The sequence below is a fragment of the Centroberyx gerrardi genome, chromosome 9 (genome assembly GCF_048128805.1).
Source record: "Centroberyx gerrardi isolate f3 chromosome 9, fCenGer3.hap1.cur.20231027, whole genome shotgun sequence".
Taxonomy (NCBI): Eukaryota; Metazoa; Chordata; class Actinopteri; order Beryciformes; family Berycidae; genus Centroberyx; species Centroberyx gerrardi.
The window spans coordinates 18,952,918-18,971,713 of record NC_136005.1 but is presented as its reverse complement, the minus strand read 5'-3'; the positions used below and the strand labels follow the sequence as shown (position 1 = coordinate 18,971,713).

At 43.2% G+C, this 18,796-nt stretch overlaps 2 protein-coding genes across 2 annotated transcripts; both read left to right on the top strand.

Moving 5' to 3' along the window:
- The first annotated feature begins 413 nt into the window (after positions 1-413).
- espnla (espin like a) lies at positions 414-13,133 on the top strand. The gene is made up of 11 exons (XM_071926232.2): positions 414-707; positions 1,477-1,667; positions 3,439-3,625; positions 4,210-4,392; positions 4,494-4,625; positions 9,352-9,516; positions 9,622-9,772; positions 10,115-10,287; positions 10,404-10,568; positions 11,120-12,078; positions 12,348-13,133. Exons 1-11 carry the CDS (start codon positions 414-416, stop codon positions 12,877-12,879), a joined length of 3,132 nt encoding a protein of 1,043 aa, XP_071782333.2. The 3' UTR covers positions 12,880-13,133.
- Positions 13,134-14,268: 1,135 nt separating this feature from the next.
- Positions 14,269-18,447, top strand: klhl30 (kelch-like family member 30). Its single transcript, XM_078285764.1, has 7 exons — positions 14,269-15,042; positions 15,194-15,332; positions 16,132-16,218; positions 16,389-16,544; positions 16,874-17,062; positions 17,462-17,607; positions 17,968-18,447. Exons 1-7 carry the CDS (start codon positions 14,269-14,271, stop codon positions 18,214-18,216), a joined length of 1,740 nt encoding a protein of 579 aa, XP_078141890.1. The 3' UTR covers positions 18,217-18,447.
- Positions 18,448-18,796: the final 349 nt, after the last annotated feature.

Sequence of the window (18,796 nt, the reverse complement as noted above, 5' to 3'; positions counted from 1 at the left end):
TAATCCACCATGCCTTGGCGGTGACTTCTCCCATTACTTAAGTTTCCGTGCTGCCTCAGTTCCCCTGTCTCCAGTGAAGCGTGGGTGCGTGTGCCAGCGTGCGTTCATTGCCACACAAAGGGGAGCAGGAGGCCATGAGTGCTGTGCCTCCACCCGTCTTTCATTACCTTTCTATCTCACTGGGCCTGACCCCCTCCTCTCTCTCCCACAGCCATGCTGGCCAGCTGGCTGCTGCTCGGGTGTCGCTTTTCTGGCTTGGGAGGAGGCGGCGAGTGCGTGCGTTTTTTTGTGATTGTGTGCGAGTTTGCCTGTACATGTGCGCATGATAGAGAGATGACAACTTGCTGGGGTCCAAGGAGCTCCAGGGTGCCTGTACTGTGTGCCATAACATACCCATAGGGCCAGTGCGGGGGATGGTGCTGCACCGGGCCATCCAGGCGGCTCGGGCAGGAGACCTCGCAGCTCTGAGGGACCTAGCGTCTTCTGGTCACCTCTCAGCAGCCATCACTGATGCCCAAGGCGCTGGCCCGGTGCACCACGCGGCCCGGTGTGGACGCCTGGAGTGCCTGCGCTTCCTGGTGAGCGAGTTGGGGCTGGCGGCTGATGCCCGGGCCTTCAACAGGGCCACGCCAGCGCATGATGCAGCAGCTACTGGCCACACCCGGGAGCTGCAGTGGCTGGTGGACCAAGGCGGCTGCAACATTGAGGTAAGGCTGGCCATTGAGAGCTGGCTGCACAGAGGGATAAAGTGACACTGAGAGCTCAAATCCCCTGGGAACGTGCCACATCTCCGGCTTTCTTGTTACTTTCAACTGAGTTGTGTGTGAGAGTCTAAATTCAAGAGATGGCCATCTAACCAATCCCAGAGTGGGATTACATCATTGCAGTTGTAAAAGGTACTGTAGAGTACCTTTTCAGATGCATTACCAGCTGATTACATCATATGGTGTTGACTTACTTGTTATCCTGTAGTATTACATAGCCACTGTAATTACGTCCAGATGCTTCAGGGGCGCTCCCACTAAAGTTAGCTATTAGTTATACAGTTAAATTTACCTTCATCTCTGTTGTTTTTCAGAGAATACAAGGCAACCTCTTGATTGAATTTGCGGACAGCTGCTTAAAATTAAACAACACATCTAATGTTCCATCTTATTATTAGCTTCATTGGTGGTCTCCGTGAGAACCTCTGCTAGCTTTTGAAGTGAGGTCAAAAGGACAAGGTGTTTGTGATGAATTAATACTGTTTCCCCTGATGGCCCTGCTGGCATATGTGAAAGTTGGCTCCACCGCATTGGAAAAGAAATGCATATTTCATAAATGTTCAACAAGCAATTAGTTTTGACTGAGTCAGTTGTGTGTGTGTGTGTGTGTGTGTGTGTGTGTGTGTGTGTGTGTGTGTGTGTGTAATAAAGTCCCATGATGTGTCCTGATTGTCTACATTAAACTCAAAAACAACTTTCTGGATGATTCCAGAACCGGGACGCTGGTGGGGTCACCGCAATCCACCTTGCAGCCCGGTTTGGTTGTGTGGAAGTAATTAAGTGGCTGCTTTCTGTTGGGGGTGTGGCCGAGGTGGAGACAAACTGTGGAGCTGTACCTGCTCACTATGCTGCAGCTAAGGGGGACCTCACCTGTTTAAAACTACTGGTTCAACAGGCTCCTGGGTATGTAACCCCCCCCCCCCCTTGCTTTTACTGCTGCCATCCCTATTTCTGCTCTGAAAGGCCATAAGAGAAATGAGCTCAGCTTTGATAGTGAATTTCCTTCAAAATCAATGTACAACATGTACAACATACCTCTGGTGACCCACAGAATAAACCACAGGGTATCCCCTGACACTCCCTTTGCCCCCAGTGACATGTGATCACAGGACACACACATACAGACCAGACACCTTGGAACCCCACTGCGGTCCTCACACAGAGCATGTGGGGGCATCATAACCTTTGTAGACTTTATTTTATGTAGAGGATTAGGTTTGTGAAGGGCAAAGTATGAATATTCATATACAGTAATAAAATAATGATTCATTTTCCAATCTGTGATATATATTTGTAGGTTTTGTTTTGTTTGAAAATTGGCAAATTTTGTTTGAGAACCATTTTTTTCTGTAAAGTCATCTGCCTGATATAGATACAGAAAGTGTACTAATTCCCTATGCATTTTCTAATTATTTTAGATAAAATCACATTTGCAGATGATGCCTGGATATTATCAAATAATCAGTCCCCCAACTTAACTTTTTGAGGTCATAATTAAGAGGATTTACTGCAGTAGGCTGCACTCCTCCAGAGGGAGGGGATCATGTGAAACATTATTCCCTCCCCATGAATCCCCTTTCTTCTCCACCCTCTGAACCTGAGACGAAGGCACTCAGATGAAGACATGTTACTGTCTGCCTGTTTCATCTCCTTGTTACAGGAGGGTATGACTGTAATTTGCATGGTGCATGGTGGGGTCAGAGCATCACGTGACCATCAGTAACCTGTGAATAATGGATGCCTAGACGCTGTCGATCACATGTCAGCCTTGTGGTTGTATGTACTTAAATGTAAATAGAAATGCAGCCCTACTGTATGCATTTACTGAATGTTTCCCAGATTGTGTTTCTGACCACACGACTGCTATACAACACTAATCACATGCACAGGATGCTCCCATGATTCAAGGGAGTATTTATGTAGATATGAAACTCCTTTATCAAAGATGTGTGAAGTGAGTGATTTATTTCAGATCAACCCAACATTAGCATATTTATGTTGGTTACCGTTTAGTTTTACAACTGATTTACAAAAAAGAAAGCAACACTTTTTGAACAGGTCTTGTCTGACACGTTTAGCTTTGCTATATTTTCTTTTCTTACTGGTTTCTGCCATTGACTTCCATGTGCTGTGGCCACTGGCCTCACCTTGATAGTCACCATCCAGATCACCGCTGGCCACGCCCACAGGAAATGGTTTACACCCCAAAATGTCCCGAACATTACTGAAAATCCAATTTCAGGCGAACAGGGATTTTATTATATTTAGAACAAAGCTGGCTAAATATATATCATCTTTTAAATCACTACTTAATTCAGTTTGATAGACTTGCTTTTATGTAATGATATTTTATTAATTGTCTTTGACCTTCCTTTTTATGTTTTAGTTAATTTTTACTTTTCATGTTTAAGTTAATGTCCCTTTTTATGGTTTATGCTTTGCTTACATTGTGCTTTTATTGTTGATTTTATCTTTTGGTTTTTATAGAATTTTTATAGAATTTTATTTACATTGTAATGCACTCTGTAGCTGACTAACCAATACTAGTTATTATTATGTTGAGTAATTGTGTTTTGAAAAGTGCTGTACAAATAATAATAATAATATGTTCTGACAATAGGCCTGCACTGTTCAGGTCTTTATCTTTGTGCTATTGATGTGTGTCTCACTGCAGGTGTGTGAACCACCAGACAGGCATCGGTGCTACTCCACTGTACCTGGCCTGCCAGGAAGGGCACCTGCATGTGGTGGAGTACCTGGTGAAGGACTGTGGGGCCGACATCCACCTGAGGGCCAATGATGGCATGACCGGCCTACATGCTGCTGCCCACATGGGCCACCATGCCCTGCTGGTCTGGCTGGTCAGTACAAAAACACAAAAACACTGGGAGCATCTATAAAATTACAAGAGAATAGGGTTGGGTTCCGTTACCTGGTTCCATTTTAGAACCAGTTCCGATTGAGCAAAATACCCAGATTCGTCAACCCCCAAGTGAACAAATCCTCTACAGAATCTTCCCCTCCCCTAATGATGTCATACGTCTCCAGTCCCCACTTCCCAGTCTCCACTTTCCTGTGTGTTTGTCAACATGGTGGATGGTGGAAAAGCATTTGAAAGCATGGGCACACTTCTCGAAACTAAATGAGAATACGGCGAAAAGCAGTATTTTTGGTATGGTCCTGTTATAGTTAACGAGTCATGTGTTTTTGAAATTTTCTTTGTCCTTTTTTCCCCAACAAGTTATGTAAAAAGGTTCGATAAAGTAGAAAGGATTCGAAAGGATTCGGATTCCATAAGCAGATTCAATACTGGATTCAGATTTGATAAAATGCTTTCAAACCCCAACCTTACAAGAGAGTGATATATTTTGGTTGCTAGGTATATTTGTGTGTGTTCAATCAGCACTTTCATCTTGTTTCATGTTGATTCATTGACCCCAAATAGGTCACTTTTACAGACATAAGCCTGTCCTGCAAGGACAGAGATGGAGCCACTGCTCTGCACTTTGCTGCCAGCAGGGGGCACTATTGCATCTTGGAGGGGCTGCTTGACATGGGTTCAAAGGTCATCAAGGATTACTGGGGAGGCACCCCACTGCATGATGCTGCAGAGAATGGAGAGCTGGAGGTTGGTCATAACTTGGTCATAACTTGTACTAACAAGTCAATAATCATGTAAATTGCTGTGTCTTGGTTTTATTGACACTGGTCATCTATCCTTTCTCTTAGTGCTGTAAAATCCTGTTGGCCAATCAAGCGAACCCCTTAGAACAAGATATTGACGGGTTCACAGCAGCACACTTGGCAGAGTACAACGGACACTTTGAATGTGCCAGATATCTCCGTGCCATGGAGACAAATGTAAGAAACCACTCTTACCTATATTATATTTTTCAAGTTTTCACAGTTTGTTGCGTCTGTGTCAGTTTTGCCCTGCTGTTTACCTTGGCATGAGAAGCAAAGCTATCAGAATAGGGAGCATGGTCAACAGCAGACATCTGGGAGATCTTGGAACCACTGTGACTCATTTTCTTAATTTGTGACATGTATTTAATTCAAGCCTGTCCTTTCCAGAGCTATTCTCTCCACTCAACTTGATTGAGGGCTCTCAGTTTAAGAGGTCTAGAAAGTGGAGGATGATGGTATTGGTGGTTAATAAGGCATTACGGCCTATAATGCCGTAAGTCCATGTACTGGAGCAGATTGTCTTTGTCTTCTCAGTTTGCCACTGAGGACTCTCTGAGATTAGCTCTTTTGTTTTGTGTGGTAGGCACGACACTCTTAATTTGACTGATGAATATTTCAGTGTTAACACCTTGTTTGTGTTGGTGTTCCCTGTTCAAGGCAGAAGTCAATCTAGTAAAAATTGGTCTACATTAACCTCACAAAATAAAGTGAGTTCACTCCGTGTAGGTTATTTATTTATTTATTTATTTCATTTATTCATTTTTGATTGTCCTTAAAATAGCTACATAATGATTGGGCCTAGAACAGTTGACACTGAAATTTGAGCATTTGTTAAATTGTTTTTCAAGTGGAAACAAAGAAAAAAACATTAGCTGAAGGAGCCTACGGGGACCACCCTGTCAGCAAACCTGTTGAACCTTAAAGTAACAGCCTGTCCACCTGCAGACGTCGTTCTTTCTCTGTCGCCGCGGGCCAAGTGAGGCTCACAGTGCGAGCTACACAGTGATGCGCAGAGTAACGGAAGCTGTCAGCCAATAGAAACCATGAATAAGTCAGCAGAGGAGAGCAGTACTCATACATGAAGAGGATGATGATAGGGAGCCAGTGAGGCGTGGCTGCTGGGTTCCTTCAGAAATAATCCTCCATCAACAATGGAGAGCTAATTAGCACAGGGGCCGCTGCAGCGTCGAACGCAGCCGGAGCCGCCGCCAGCTAAGGGCCTATCAGTTACCCCTCTCCAGCGGCTCAGGTGGAAGGCCCAGGGGCTGAGCCCGTTATGAGATCCAGGAGCTTAAGTTTCAGCGTTTTCACCATTCTGATGCCTGGAACTGGCAACTCTATCCCTCTGTGGACTTGGAGAGCAGGATGTCACTGGCTTCAAACACACGTTTGATTGTGTGTCATGTTTTTTCCAGGGGGTTTGGAAGTGCTATGATTGTCACTTCTGGATGCTGTGCAATGCTGGTAGCAGACTGTATGGTGTATTATGTTTCTTGGCAATGTATGTTTCAGACAGACAAATTATGAAATGATTTCAACAAAGGGGTCATCTGATAGAGTACCTGAAATTACACTTAATTGTTTTAAATTCAGTCTCATAAGATTTGGAGAACCGGTTGTGTATGCGTTGAAGCCTACAGCACCAGAATTGATGTGCTTTAATTACATTTCTAGTGGTGTTGCACATTTGTAAAGTACCATGTAGCTCACAGGGTTTCATGGGTTCTAAAGTGTCAGTCAGATAATCTCATTTCCGAGCAGCGACCTAAATGGATTGGGACATTGACCAGAGAGTTGCGTGTTTGGCATTTCCGCATGTTTGGTGTGCTCACAATGAGGTCAGACTCTTTCAGTGTTGTCAACTGCTCTTCCTCATCATGGATCTCAGGAACAGCTGCAATCAAATAAACAATGCATGGCGTGAGGTTTATTTCACTCACATTCATGGCTTTTGCTCTTCATTCACAGCGGTCCAGCCAAACACATTGTTGTTTGAGATTGGTATTTTTAGAACACTTCGAAAAGACAAAACACAGTGTCCTCCCATTCATCAATGTGTTTTTTGGGACAGAGTTTACACATTTTTGTGTGTTTGCCATTAGAAAAAAAACGCATGCTATAATAAGGTATTTAGCATCAGCGTCTGTTGAGAATAAGAATGTAATGGTCGTCTAATTCAACATTACCACTAGAGGGTACCTAGTGAACTTATTGTATTCCTCACTGTACCAAAAATAAAGGAATCTGCAGGCATGCTTCTCATTAAACCCTCATCCTCTCTCACATCAAGCCTCTGGATACACATCTATCTGAATCTCACAAAGCCTGGCTGGATCACAGTTGAATGTTTATCACACATGGGGAGCTATTCCATAATACTACCGAAGTCTGAATCAAATCCCCATACACAGTCTGTGATACCCCTTACTTACAGGACTCTGAAAATATGTAACAAGTAGGGGCCGAAATATATTTCAGTGCCGTCTTTTTCTTTCAAATTGAGTGTTTTTTAAATTTCTTTCAAGGAAGGATGCTGGCACACAATTGGTTGATTTTAATGAGGAAGTCAAAAGGGTGTTTTCATCAGGAAACTCAGTGTATTAGTAGGTGACTTCAGTCATATAATCCTGAGTGTGGCCACGGTTTGTCACAACATCCACGCAACTCTTGTCAAATGGGCCAGGGGTTTACATTAATGAGTTGGTGTGATACTAGAGACTGTGTTTATCTTTACCTTGTCTCATCGAGAAATCATTGTCAGATTTTCCACATTATTAATCAAAGTCTTGCCATCTATCTAGGCTTATGGCGTGACATGATGTTTCCACAGTGGCATTTCACTAATCATCTCAGGTGGACTTTGCCAAAAAAGTGCTTCATGCATTAGCTTCCTCATTCAATGGAACGGAGTGGAAAAAGCACCTGAACGCACTGGATAAAGTGTCTCTTCCAGCTGCTTTGACAGTCTTCCGCTGATACCTCCCTTCGTGCAACAACATGGCCATTGGTTTGTCCGTGCATTAGTGACATTACCGGCCATCCTATCCTTTCCCTTAATTATTAACAGCATTCTCCGATCAGAGTTTATTGTTTATTGCCTGGCGGCCCTTGGCCACTAACGGAGATGTTGATGATGGTGTCAAACGAATGGTGGGTGATCTTCAGATAGTGTCACATCCTCAACACTGAGCGGCTGCCTGGATACCTGGCTGCACAAGACAACGCCACGGGAGTTTCGCCGCAAGTTGTATCGGTCCGCGTAGGGAAAAATTTCACAGTCACAGAGTCAAGGTTAGTAGGGTTTTAGGTTGGTTTATCGACCATTCCTGTATTTTTATCACTTTTTTCTTGTTCACTTTACCTGTTTTTATTTCTTTTCTTTTTTACTGGATTACCTTTTTTGTTTCTGTGACCATTTGTTCACTAGTATAAGTGACAGGCTGAGTAATCATTATTTTAAGATGAATGGTAGTTTTTGTAAATCCTATAAAAGAGGCAGGAGGAGTTGTTTTGGCATTGTTTTAATTATTTTCTGATCAGGTTTATGGTAGCCACTTACGGGTAGTCATGACTAATACTCTAGGCTCATGTCTTAGATTATGAGCTTGCTATACTCTATCATTAGTGATTTTTACACATTGGATATTTTTTCTTTGTGGGTAGTGGACTGGGGCTGGATATTGATTTTTGATGATACAATAGTGGTTAAAGTATGATAGTATGAATTAGACCAAAATATAATCATTGTGTACCATTTACATAATCAACAATGATTTTACATGTTTTTTTATAAGATGCAGGGTGCTGTGCAGTCAGATTTGTCTGGTTTAGCTATACACACAAAAGCTTTTTTTGAGTAAATGTTTGCTATAAAGATTGTGTCTTTTGGGTCTTTATAGTTATTAGACTCACAAGCATTCGTCTCCACCATGTAGGAAACCATATCACTGAGAATATATGGAAGTGTGAGAGGACATGTATTTACATTAAAGTGTTCTGTGTATAATGTATACTTGCTGTATACATTCCATGTTGCAATTTATCACCAAGAACTTGAATATTTTACATGGAAACAGGCTGCTTTAATGATGGATTCCAGAGCAGAAACTTGTGAGACATGTTACTTAAATAGACATGCTGTTCTAAAATCATTTTCAGTCTCTCATGGCTTGACCCACCGGGACCACAGATTACTGGTGCTGTATGTCTGTCAATGTGACAGTAGTGAGTAGCTGTTTCTTAACTCTTGGCTCCTAATCTGTCCTGATCAGGGTCTTTGTGGCCTCAGATAGTGGGAGAGTGGATCCGGGCCAAAACAGGGTTAGGTTATCTATATCTGCGTGGCGATGGTGATGGGGTGCTGATGAAAACCAAATGCTCGCTGGCCACTGGATCTAATTAAACACACACACGAACAAATGCATTGTAGCTTTTAGGACGTTGAACTGTTACGAGAAGGGTCACAAAGGAATTGGGTTCCCCCCATTCCCAGCCCCCTGTTTATCTATTTATGTATTACACAACTTCGGGGAAGTTTATTCCTCCGCCTGAGCAATGTCACAGCATATTTCGTGCTGTTCGACATCAAAGTGCCGCGTGACAGGAAATGGCGAGGACCACCTCACGGACACAAAGCACAACAGCATGCAGCAGCATATTAGGCCTGCCTTTGATGTTTTGGTTTCTAATAATGTCCTTGGAGAGCTGAATTTGATATGCATTCTGCATGGAGTCCATTAGGACAATACAGGTTCATTAAAGGGGATATAAATGCTTCCATATATCCTGCATCCTCCCTGCAGTGGTGTGAAATGTTGCCAATATTTTCAAGGTTGCTCTCTTTCCTCTGCGCTCAATTTTTTCCTTCAGTCTCCCATAGGGCATTTCTCTGTTGTTGTAGCCCTTTGCCGCAGATAAGCCCATTGAGGATATCGCTCCAATAGAGGAAGAAGTGAAGGTAAAGCCATCTGTGTCGTGGAAGCTCAGCAGAGAGGACTACTACCGGAGCCTGAGTGACGCATGCAGGGACAGTCACAGCAGTAACACACAGATGGACAGTTTAAAGGTGAACACCGTGTTGAGCTTGTTACCATCTTCCCTATATTTTTCTTTGATTCTTCATATTATAACCCCAAAGCAATTGGCAACGTCACTCTGTTCTCCCGATCAGAAACCTGAGAGTGAGGAGTCCCCCCAGGCAAGATACCCAGCACCCCCTCCTGCACCTCCCTTACCCTCCTCTTCATCTCCACCCGGCACACCTGCCCAACCAGAGAAAACCGCAGTCGCTAGAATAGAACAGTTTCAACTTGCAACATCTGGTGAGAACAGCTACCTCTAACTGTATGCCTGATATGTTGTATGTTATGCTGTAAATGTATGTTTCTTGTGTTGGTGTTTTTAGTGTGTCTATGTTTCACCTGTACTGGCTGTGGAAACAAATTTCCTCTTTGAGGACAATAAACTTCTATTCTATTCTATTCTATTCTATTCTATTCTATTTATCTAATTTGAATCACTCTTATACCAAGGAAATCAAAGACTATTACAGTATTGACTGATTAAATCACTGCTCAAGGGAAAAATTTGCATCTGTGTGTGTTTGTTATTGAAATATTGAAACGCAGAGTGAGACAGACACTGCTTATGATTTTTTATTGCAGTTATTAAAGGTTTCAGTCAGTCCAAGGCCACTAGGAGTGAGACAGATGCCCCTGCCGATAAGATGATGTTACCTGATGCAAAACACCTGGTTGACAAAAACCTTCTGGGTGACATGAAGTCCATTAAATCTTTGAAACAGTCTGGGATATCAGGAGCCTTCACTGGACAAGCGGTAAGCACAATGAGCTCGCCTATTTCTTACATCTTTCCTTTGTAATTGCTTGCTTTGATTATCTAATATCCTGTTATGCTGTTATACAGAATGTCATTGCCCTGTGTCCTCCGCAGAGTAAGATGGTGGTGCTGCCCACTGAGGAGGCCAACCTGTCTGACATCGACTACCTGGTGCCCACCCATGATGAGAGAGGCCATCCCATCGCTGAGTGGAAGAGACAAGTCATGGTGAGACAGCTGCAGGCCAGGCTGCTGGATGAGGAAGATCAGCGGAGGAAGGTGATGTATACTTTACTTCTTAAGATTAAACATTGTTACATTAATAATAATGCATACAGAAAAACCTTGCTAATCTAAACCCTGTGAGAAGAGAGGTAGCACAGATTCATAAAAAGTTTGGATTATTGAAATACATTAAATCACTGAGCTTAAACTCAAAATGTGCAAAACACTTGGACACACTTTTTTGTTAACAAATGTGTGTGGACATGCCACTCACCTTTAGTATTCTTTATTTTAGACGGTGGGAAAGTAAAGGGGAGACACAGGATAGAAAGCTCTAGGATTCAAGCCTAGGCCAGTGGGGACTTAACCTCTAGACTATCTCTCTGAGCAAAGTTAAAATGTTTTTAATTGCATATATCAAATCATTGAGCACACTTGGTAGCACATAACTGGTCTATTCATATTGCTACAGTTTGAATAAACGCAGTTCTACTAGACTAGTACACTATTCCTCCTATGCCTATGCCATTTGAAATCTGAAATGGGCCTTAATGATCACATATGCTGCACATTTATCTCCCTGCTATTTACCTCTGCTCTTACAGGAAAATGGGAACAGATATGCAAAGGTCAGCTGGAGGTACTCCCAGGCCCACAATGCCATCCTGGGGCCCTTTGGTGAGCTGCTGACTGAGGACGACCTCATCTATCTGGAAAAGCAGATTGAGAATGTCTCCATGCAGAAGAACTGCGAAGGCTATGAGCTGGAGCTGGCTCGTCTGGCCGAGGAGCTCAGACACATCCTGCCTGCTCCCATCGTCAACATCACGGCCAACACACAGTTCAGAAACTTCACAAGTCAAGTCCCTCTGCCTGTGTGGTGCAGCCGCATCTCGGGCATCGTAAAGAGCATGTCCCTGCTCATGGCCAACCTGACAGACCAGCCCTACTGCAAGATGCCCAACACCGAACTGGTCACTGTATTCTCCCAGACGCCGGTCAGACAGAACTCCACCAGGGGACGCAGGGAGAGGATAGAGGACGAAATCCATCAGTTTGGAGTGTCTGTGAGGAATCTGAAGTCCAATTTTGAGAGTCAGAACTCACCCACTCTGTCAGATGATACAGACGAGACTGTCATGTTAGATTATCCCATGCAAGTGGAGGCCGCAAAGGCAGATAAACAGCCTAAAGGCTTGACTCCAGCTCCAGAAACAGACCAAAACAATGACTCTGGCATTGACTATGATGAGAGTGTCACAGATGTTATAGAGACCACCAGCCTTAGAAAGGAGCGTATAGTGGTGCTGTTCTTAGGCCACTGGAAGAAATCTGCCTACACTGTGACACTGAAGAGTAAAGCAGAGAGGAAGATAAGCGGCAGTGAGCCGGAGACGGCTGACAAACCTGGGTCAGATCGTAGGGGCAGCATGGAGAGCGGGCAGTCTAAGAAGATGATGAACAGTTCTCTGGGACATTTCTTCAAGCAGCGGAGTGCGGTCAACAAGATGTTAGGAAACTGGAGGAGCATCATCTCCAGCGTGCCATCCAGACAGATACGCAGGTAGGACTGCATCATTTAGATGTTTTTTTCTGAATATTGTGATTGTGATTTGAATTGTAATACACGTGGCATACACCTTTTTATAAATGTACATAATTCCCTTTGAGAACTTAAAATGTGTTCATGTGAAATGGGTTCCAAAACGTAGGATTTGGTCAGTTTGATTAAAATTAAAGATTTTAGCCAGCAGTCTCTCGCAATTTGGACATTCCAGTAGTCAATATTGCAGTGTCAATACCTTTTGATTAATCGTGCAGCCTTGTCCACAGCCTCCACAGGCAGAAGGCCCTCTACTCCCCGGAGCAGTTCCTGCCTCGTCTGGAAGGAGTGCCAGTGGACTATGACACCCTCACCCTTGATCTCTTCATGCTGGGCTACTTTCACATCCTGGAGTTGGATCTTCCTGCGGACGAACGCAAAATGAGGCACCTGCTGTGCTTTGAGGTGTTTGACCACATCGGGTGCTTTACCTGGGAGACGGTCAGGGACTTTCATAAGGCCGTCATCGAGGACATTGAGGCTGGGAACCGCGAGTGGAAGGATGGCTTTGAGGACATTAAAATTAAGTTCTTTGGAAACGCAGTGAATCAGTCTGAACGCGCTCCAGAAGTGGAGAAACATACCCTTCCAGAGGTTAGACAGGTCCCTAAAGTCATTGTCCAGACGCCTACTCCTGATGAGGGGATGCTGCAAAGTGGCACTGACATTTCCAGTTTTAGCAATGAAGAAATTTGTAAATACATTGACCGTAGTTTTGCTTTTTGGAAAGAGAAAGAGGCAGAGATTTTTGATTTTGTGTAGTTGCTTGTGTCATCTTTTTGATATTTTTTGTATGATTTGTAGTCAACTGACATGAAGTTATTAAAAAAGCCAGATTGCTTAGACTACTAATGTGTTTTCCTGAGAGTGAATATCTTTGTTTTGAGATAGAAAGCAGCTCAGCAGATAAAAAGCAGCTTTTCCTTTGAGAAGAAAGCATTTTTATGGTATATGTCACCAACAAGCCCTAAAATCCATGGTCTGGCAGGATGAGCACCAGTTCTAATATTACAAAATAAATCATCACACAGATTCCTGTGTAATGTCATTTCTTGTAAGGCAGATCTTATTTCATTATTTACCTCAATGCAAAGACTCATTTCATTGACATTTCACCTCCTTTCATCTGCTTTTTTTCTTAGTGCAAGCCTCACACATCTTTACCCCCATGGGGACATCTAGCACTTTATTATGGCAGCACTGTTAATTATTGTAACACTAAAATATGGTGCTACATTATTTATATGATTTGCCAGCTTCCAAGCCTCCTTGAGAAAAGGCAAAGTATGTTCCTTTAACAGCAGGTGTGGGTCCCATGCATGTTGTTTGGAATCTGACTTTAGCACAGCGTTACTGTCGGGCCTAAAAATAACTGAGTGAACGACAGGCAGTCTGTCCCAATGACTTGGCAAAAGCTTTCGCCATACTGCCCTCTCCATGTTGATCTAACCAGCTCCTCAGCCACATGCACCTTTTTTACTGGAAATATGAGCAATCGTTTCGATTCTTTGATTCTTTGGTGAGTCATTTCTTTCTATAATTTCACAGTGTTTTGATGACAGGAAATGTAATTTATTGTAGGCTTCAGAGGAGATTATAGTCACAGAAAGCCAAAGCTGCTTTGTTGTTCTCGTGATAATACAATGATACCACACTTTAAACAAGTTACACTTGTTATGTTTATGTTTTCATGTTAAATTAGGGCGGACTGAATTAGATACATTAGGTCACTGAGGAGAAATTATGTTCTGTTCTTAAGAAGACAAACAAATTTTCTCTTAAACTCTCATAGGTTTTCTATTTGAAGTCTAATATTACTGCAAGTTGGGCAACATTTTTTATCATTGTAAATGCAACACAAAACATGTCTTGACAAACTGGCCCTGGAAACCACCTATTTAGTAAGTTGTAGTTGTACTGTATGATCCAATTACATCAAAAATGCAAATACGACATCCATTTGTCAAAGAAGCATCCTAAATTGTTTTGAACTTGGTCAAGTCGTTGCTAATGCTTTATGTGAATGATTAATATAATTTTGCTCAGCTTTGAGAATATTTTTTTTCTACACTTGTAGGTAAACACTGAACTCAGTTGTTGACCATCCCTGTTGAAAGAAGACTTGGCTAAAGTTCTGAACTAGAGGTGACCATGGTGCGCAATGTGGACGACCTGGACTTTTGTCTGTCCTCCCATCCCCAGAGCATCCTGGAGGGCCTGCGCTCCCTCTGCTCTCACCCCAAACTGGTGGACGTGACTTTGAGTGCGGGGGGACGGGACTTCCCCTGTCACCGTGGTGTGCTGGCCCTCTGCAGTATGTACTTCCGCTCCATGTTTTCAGGGGACTTTGTGGAGAGTATAGCTGCCCGTGTAGAGCTTCAGGATGTGGACCCAGATATCCTCAGCACCTTGCTGGACTTTGCCTACACAGGAAAACTGACAATCAACCAGGGCAATGTGGAAGGACTGATCTGCACCTCCAGTCAGCTGCAGTTCCAGACAGTGCGAGCTGTGTGTAGCCGATACCTCCAGCACCAGATTGATGCGACCAACTGCCTGGGAATTCTGGAGTTCGTGGAGATTCATGGCTGTCCAGAGGTGGTAGCCAAGGCCTGGGCCTTCCTCTTGGAGAACTTTGAGGCTGTGCAGCAGGGTGAAGAGTTCCTGCTGCTGGGAAAAGACAGGCTGGTTGCCTGTCTGTCCAACGAAGGACTACAAACACGGTCAGAGTGCACCCGTGTGCAGGCCGTCCTGACCTGGGTCAGGCACCATAAGGAGTCTCGGCTCTGCCACCTCCCCGAGCTCCTGACCCTGACCCGCCTCTCCCTGCTCAACCCAGACTACCTGGCTGACAACCTGCTGAAGGACAGCCTGGTCCAGGCCTCTCCCAGCTGCAGGGAGGCTGTGGAAAATGTTCACAGAGAGGTTAGTGAGTTCACACTTTAGCCCGCCTGGTACTTTGCTTTCTTATCATTGTTTGCTCAATCTGAGTAGTTTTCCGTTCACAATCACATGACATTTTCTTTTCTAGAAGATGGATTTGGCGCCAGGATATATGGACCGAGTCAACTCTCAGAGTCCACAACCAAACCTGCAGGAGGTGCTGTTTGTAATGGGAGGCCGCTCACTGGATGACTCGGATGATGAAGATGAAGATGGGGACAGAGACCCAAGACTGCTGCCCAGGAACTGCGCCTTCTACAACACAAAGACCCGTACATTCATTTCTTGCTTATACTCAAGTTTCAAGTTTGTTTCACTTCAAATGACTATAATGAGGTCTCAGCACATTTTACAGCATACTTTTTTTTTTAAAAGGGAAGAGAAGAGCAGAGTAAATGTGAATGATGAAACAGAGAAATACAAAAGAGAAAAACACATGAACAACAATAATTTGTAAAATTAAAATTCAAAGGATGGGCATACACGGTTTGTAGTGGACTAGGCTGTAGAGATGGGTTGTCTTTCCTTCCTTAAAAATTGGGGCTGATTTTGGATTCCTTGACAGGTTGGGAAGGGTTATAGAGGAGTTGTAGGTTGTTAAAGGAAGTGTTGGCACAGACAGAACCTTGATGTGACAGAATTGGATCATCTTTTCAGTTTCTCTTATAACAGGAACCTCCTTTAATAATAATTTTTATCTCTTCATTTTGCAGTTAGAAAAGGACACCCTTGTCATTGTTTTTGATATGGATGTCAAGTGAAAGATTGGAGTCACATCTCACTCTTCTGGCTGTATCTTGAGGCATGACAACACATCAGAAAATTTACATTTTTGACTTTTTTGGGCCAGTGAGCAATTGCAAAAATTGTTGGCCACCTAACGCTGATGTCACTGATTCAGGTCTTGAGGACATCTGTGGGGCTTTGCCCGGTTTCACTCATATAGTTTTGTCATCTACATACTGTATCTGTGAAAATGGTCTTTTCATCTGTTTTTCCCTTTACTGTTTTTGTCTAGGTTCCCTCTCTTACTGGATGATGTTGTAACTGCCCTTTTTTTTTTCTCCATAGAACAGTGGCATCAGCTCCCTAATTTTCCTAACCCTAACAAGTGGGGTTACTCCATGGTCTCTCTGAACAATGATGTCTATGTCACAGGTTGGTCAAGTGTGTGTAACCCATCAAAACACAGGAACTTTATGTGGAAATACTGGCAAAGGGAAAAGAGGAATGAAAAATGGTTTTGAGTTGACTACACTGTAGTTTCTCTTGTGTGGAATGTAATGTATTCTCAGACTGTTGACAAAGTGCTCTTGTCTATCTGACAGGAGGCTCGCGAGGTTCAAATACCAACACCTGGTCAACCACAGAGACCTGGAAGTACATCACTCGAGAGGGGAGGTGGGTTACTGTGGCACCCATGCTCCGGCCTCGGACTAACCACACATCAGCAACGCTGAACGGAGAGATTTACGTCATCGGAGGTAAGAAAATAAATACAGTCCTGCCTGTGGTGCCTTAAACCTGCAGCGGAATGGAAAACTGTGATGAACTCTACAGACTCATCTGCCCTTCGATGGCCTGGCTGTGGTCTTCTAAGTTAAGATGTTGTTTAAGAGTTTGGTTGGTGTTTTCCATTGTGGATGAATAGCTTCAAATATGACCAGCTTCTGAGAGTAGGACAGCAATTTGGACAACTGTGTTCCTGCTGCTGCTTCCATTGGATATACATTATGTGATGATAAGTATTTGATTTTTATGAGAACTTGGTCCTGTCTCAACACTCACTCCGCATTACATTTTTCTCCTCCAGGTACAACACTGAACTATGTTGAGGTTGAACACTATGACCCTTACAACAACACCTGGGCCATCACATGCCCCGCCCTGAAATATGTGACCAACTTCACTGCCAGCGCATGTCACGGGAAGCTCTATGTGATCGGCTCATGTGCAGTGAAGTACAACGCTTTGACCATGCAATGCTACAACCCTGTCATAGGTAGGGATGATTGAAGCACCATATCACTGCTGTCGGGTGAAAACCTTGTATCTCTGAGGAATACAGTCTTGTTTTTAGCTCGATGGCCATGCATTTTTTAGTTTATCTAATTGGTTTTGAAAGAGTTTTATCAGCCCAAGGGTTGTAGGACCATGTGACCCTTCAAATTGAAATTAAAACATGAAAATCACCAAAATTGGAGTTACGAGGTTTCATCCGACAGCGACCATATGCTAAACTCATTGTATTGAATCATCATAAAGGTATTACTTCAAGTACCATTGTCTCTTTTTTTCCATACCCATGCCTTTTACTAGTTTACTGAACCCAAACATATAAATTATTATTATGTTATTACATTTATGGGTTTACATTTAGCTATCTTTTTTTATCTTACAGATGGCTGGAGTATTATTTGTTCACCCTTCATCCCTAAGTACTTATCCTCTCCTCGCACTGTCTCTGTGGAAGGAGTTATTTATCTGATTGCTGACAACACTAAAAAAGTCTACTCTTATGATCCAGAAGCGAACATGTGGCAAAAGGTGAGCTTAGGAATCCTTGCCAGTGACTGCTGACTAAAATCAATACATACGCTCACAAAATTTGTATTTTTGTTCAAAAGATGAGCATGGACTAGTACAGACTGTCATTTATTGTCATTTATTTATTGTAATTTAACATGAATATTTGGTAAATCTGCATTTGTGTGCTATATGAGCTTGTATATGAATATAAGTCAGCGCCATCAGATTCTTGAAGTCTTCCTTTGAGATAAAGCTTAAAATATGGCAACTTGCATAACAAGGCATCTGAACAGTATTTCAGCTGTGAGGATGCTAATTTAATGGGTACACAGCATAGTCCTAGTCTGTCCTATTATCTTGACTCTTCCCTCTCTTCAGGTCCAGTTTCTCCACATGCTCCATGAGAACGGAGGCCTGGTAGTGCTGGATGGGCAGCTGTTTGTCACAGGAGGCCATTGGAAGGGCATGGAGGGGGACTACGGGGTGGAGGTGGAAGTGTACAACCGAGCATCCAACACCTGGACTGTGGAGTGCTTCCTGCCAAGACTTTGGTTCTACAGTGGAACCTGTACCATCTTCCTAGACCCATCCCAGTGGCCGGAGCCTTTCCCCATAGATTCAACATAATGGAACAGGTCCTGACAGACTAAACTCAGGGTCACAGTGCTCACAGACCTCTCTCTGTCATTTGTCTCAGTCACATTGCAAATGGAATGCTTATCACAAGATTGAAGGGATCCCACTGTACCCTAGAATAGTGTGCTACTTGATCCTCAGGTATCCTTGGTTGTTTTTAGGGCCCTTTTTGGCTGCTCACACCGTGTTTATATATACTTTGTGTCATGTGTTTAATTTGAGATCTGCATTACCTCTGTTTTGATTCTGCTTGTTGAATCATTAAATCTTTGTAGAAAATATTTTGTTGTTTTGATTGTTGACATGATTCATAAATGTCATGTACTATGGGACTCTGATCTGTAAATTTTCGAATTACAAATAAAATGCATTTCTTAAATTTAGTCAGCCAGATATATTTGTAATTTCCTTGTCAATAAATCACTGTTGGCTTGTCTGTTGCCTCGATGTTTTTGATCATTAACCTGCTGGAAGCCAGCAGTCTCACTCGTGCGTCTCTCCTACTATGGAAACGTCCAAGCCAGCATTCTATTTCTATGGCAACAGCCCGGAAGCGCGTGGTTGCCCTGGC

Bases quoted from the DNA above. Each gene is read 5' to 3' on its own strand.
- espnla (XM_071926232.2), top strand. From the start codon at position 414: ATGGTGCTGCACCGGGCCATCCAGGCGGCTCGGGCAGGAGACCTCGCA. The intron at 9,517-9,621 runs GTGAACACCGTG...TCTCCCGATCAG, and splicing joins CACAGATGGACAGTTTAAAG to AAACCTGAGAGTGAGGAGTC. The intron at 10,288-10,403 runs GTAAGCACAATG...TGTCCTCCGCAG, and splicing joins GAGCCTTCACTGGACAAGCG to AGTAAGATGGTGGTGCTGCC.
- klhl30 (XM_078285764.1), top strand. From the start codon at position 14,269: ATGGTGCGCAATGTGGACGACCTGGACTTTTGTCTGTCCTCCCATCCC. The intron at 16,545-16,873 runs GTAAGAAAATAA...TTTCTCCTCCAG, and splicing joins AGAGATTTACGTCATCGGAG to GTACAACACTGAACTATGTT. The intron at 17,063-17,461 runs GTAGGGATGATT...TTTATCTTACAG, and splicing joins ATGCTACAACCCTGTCATAG to ATGGCTGGAGTATTATTTGT.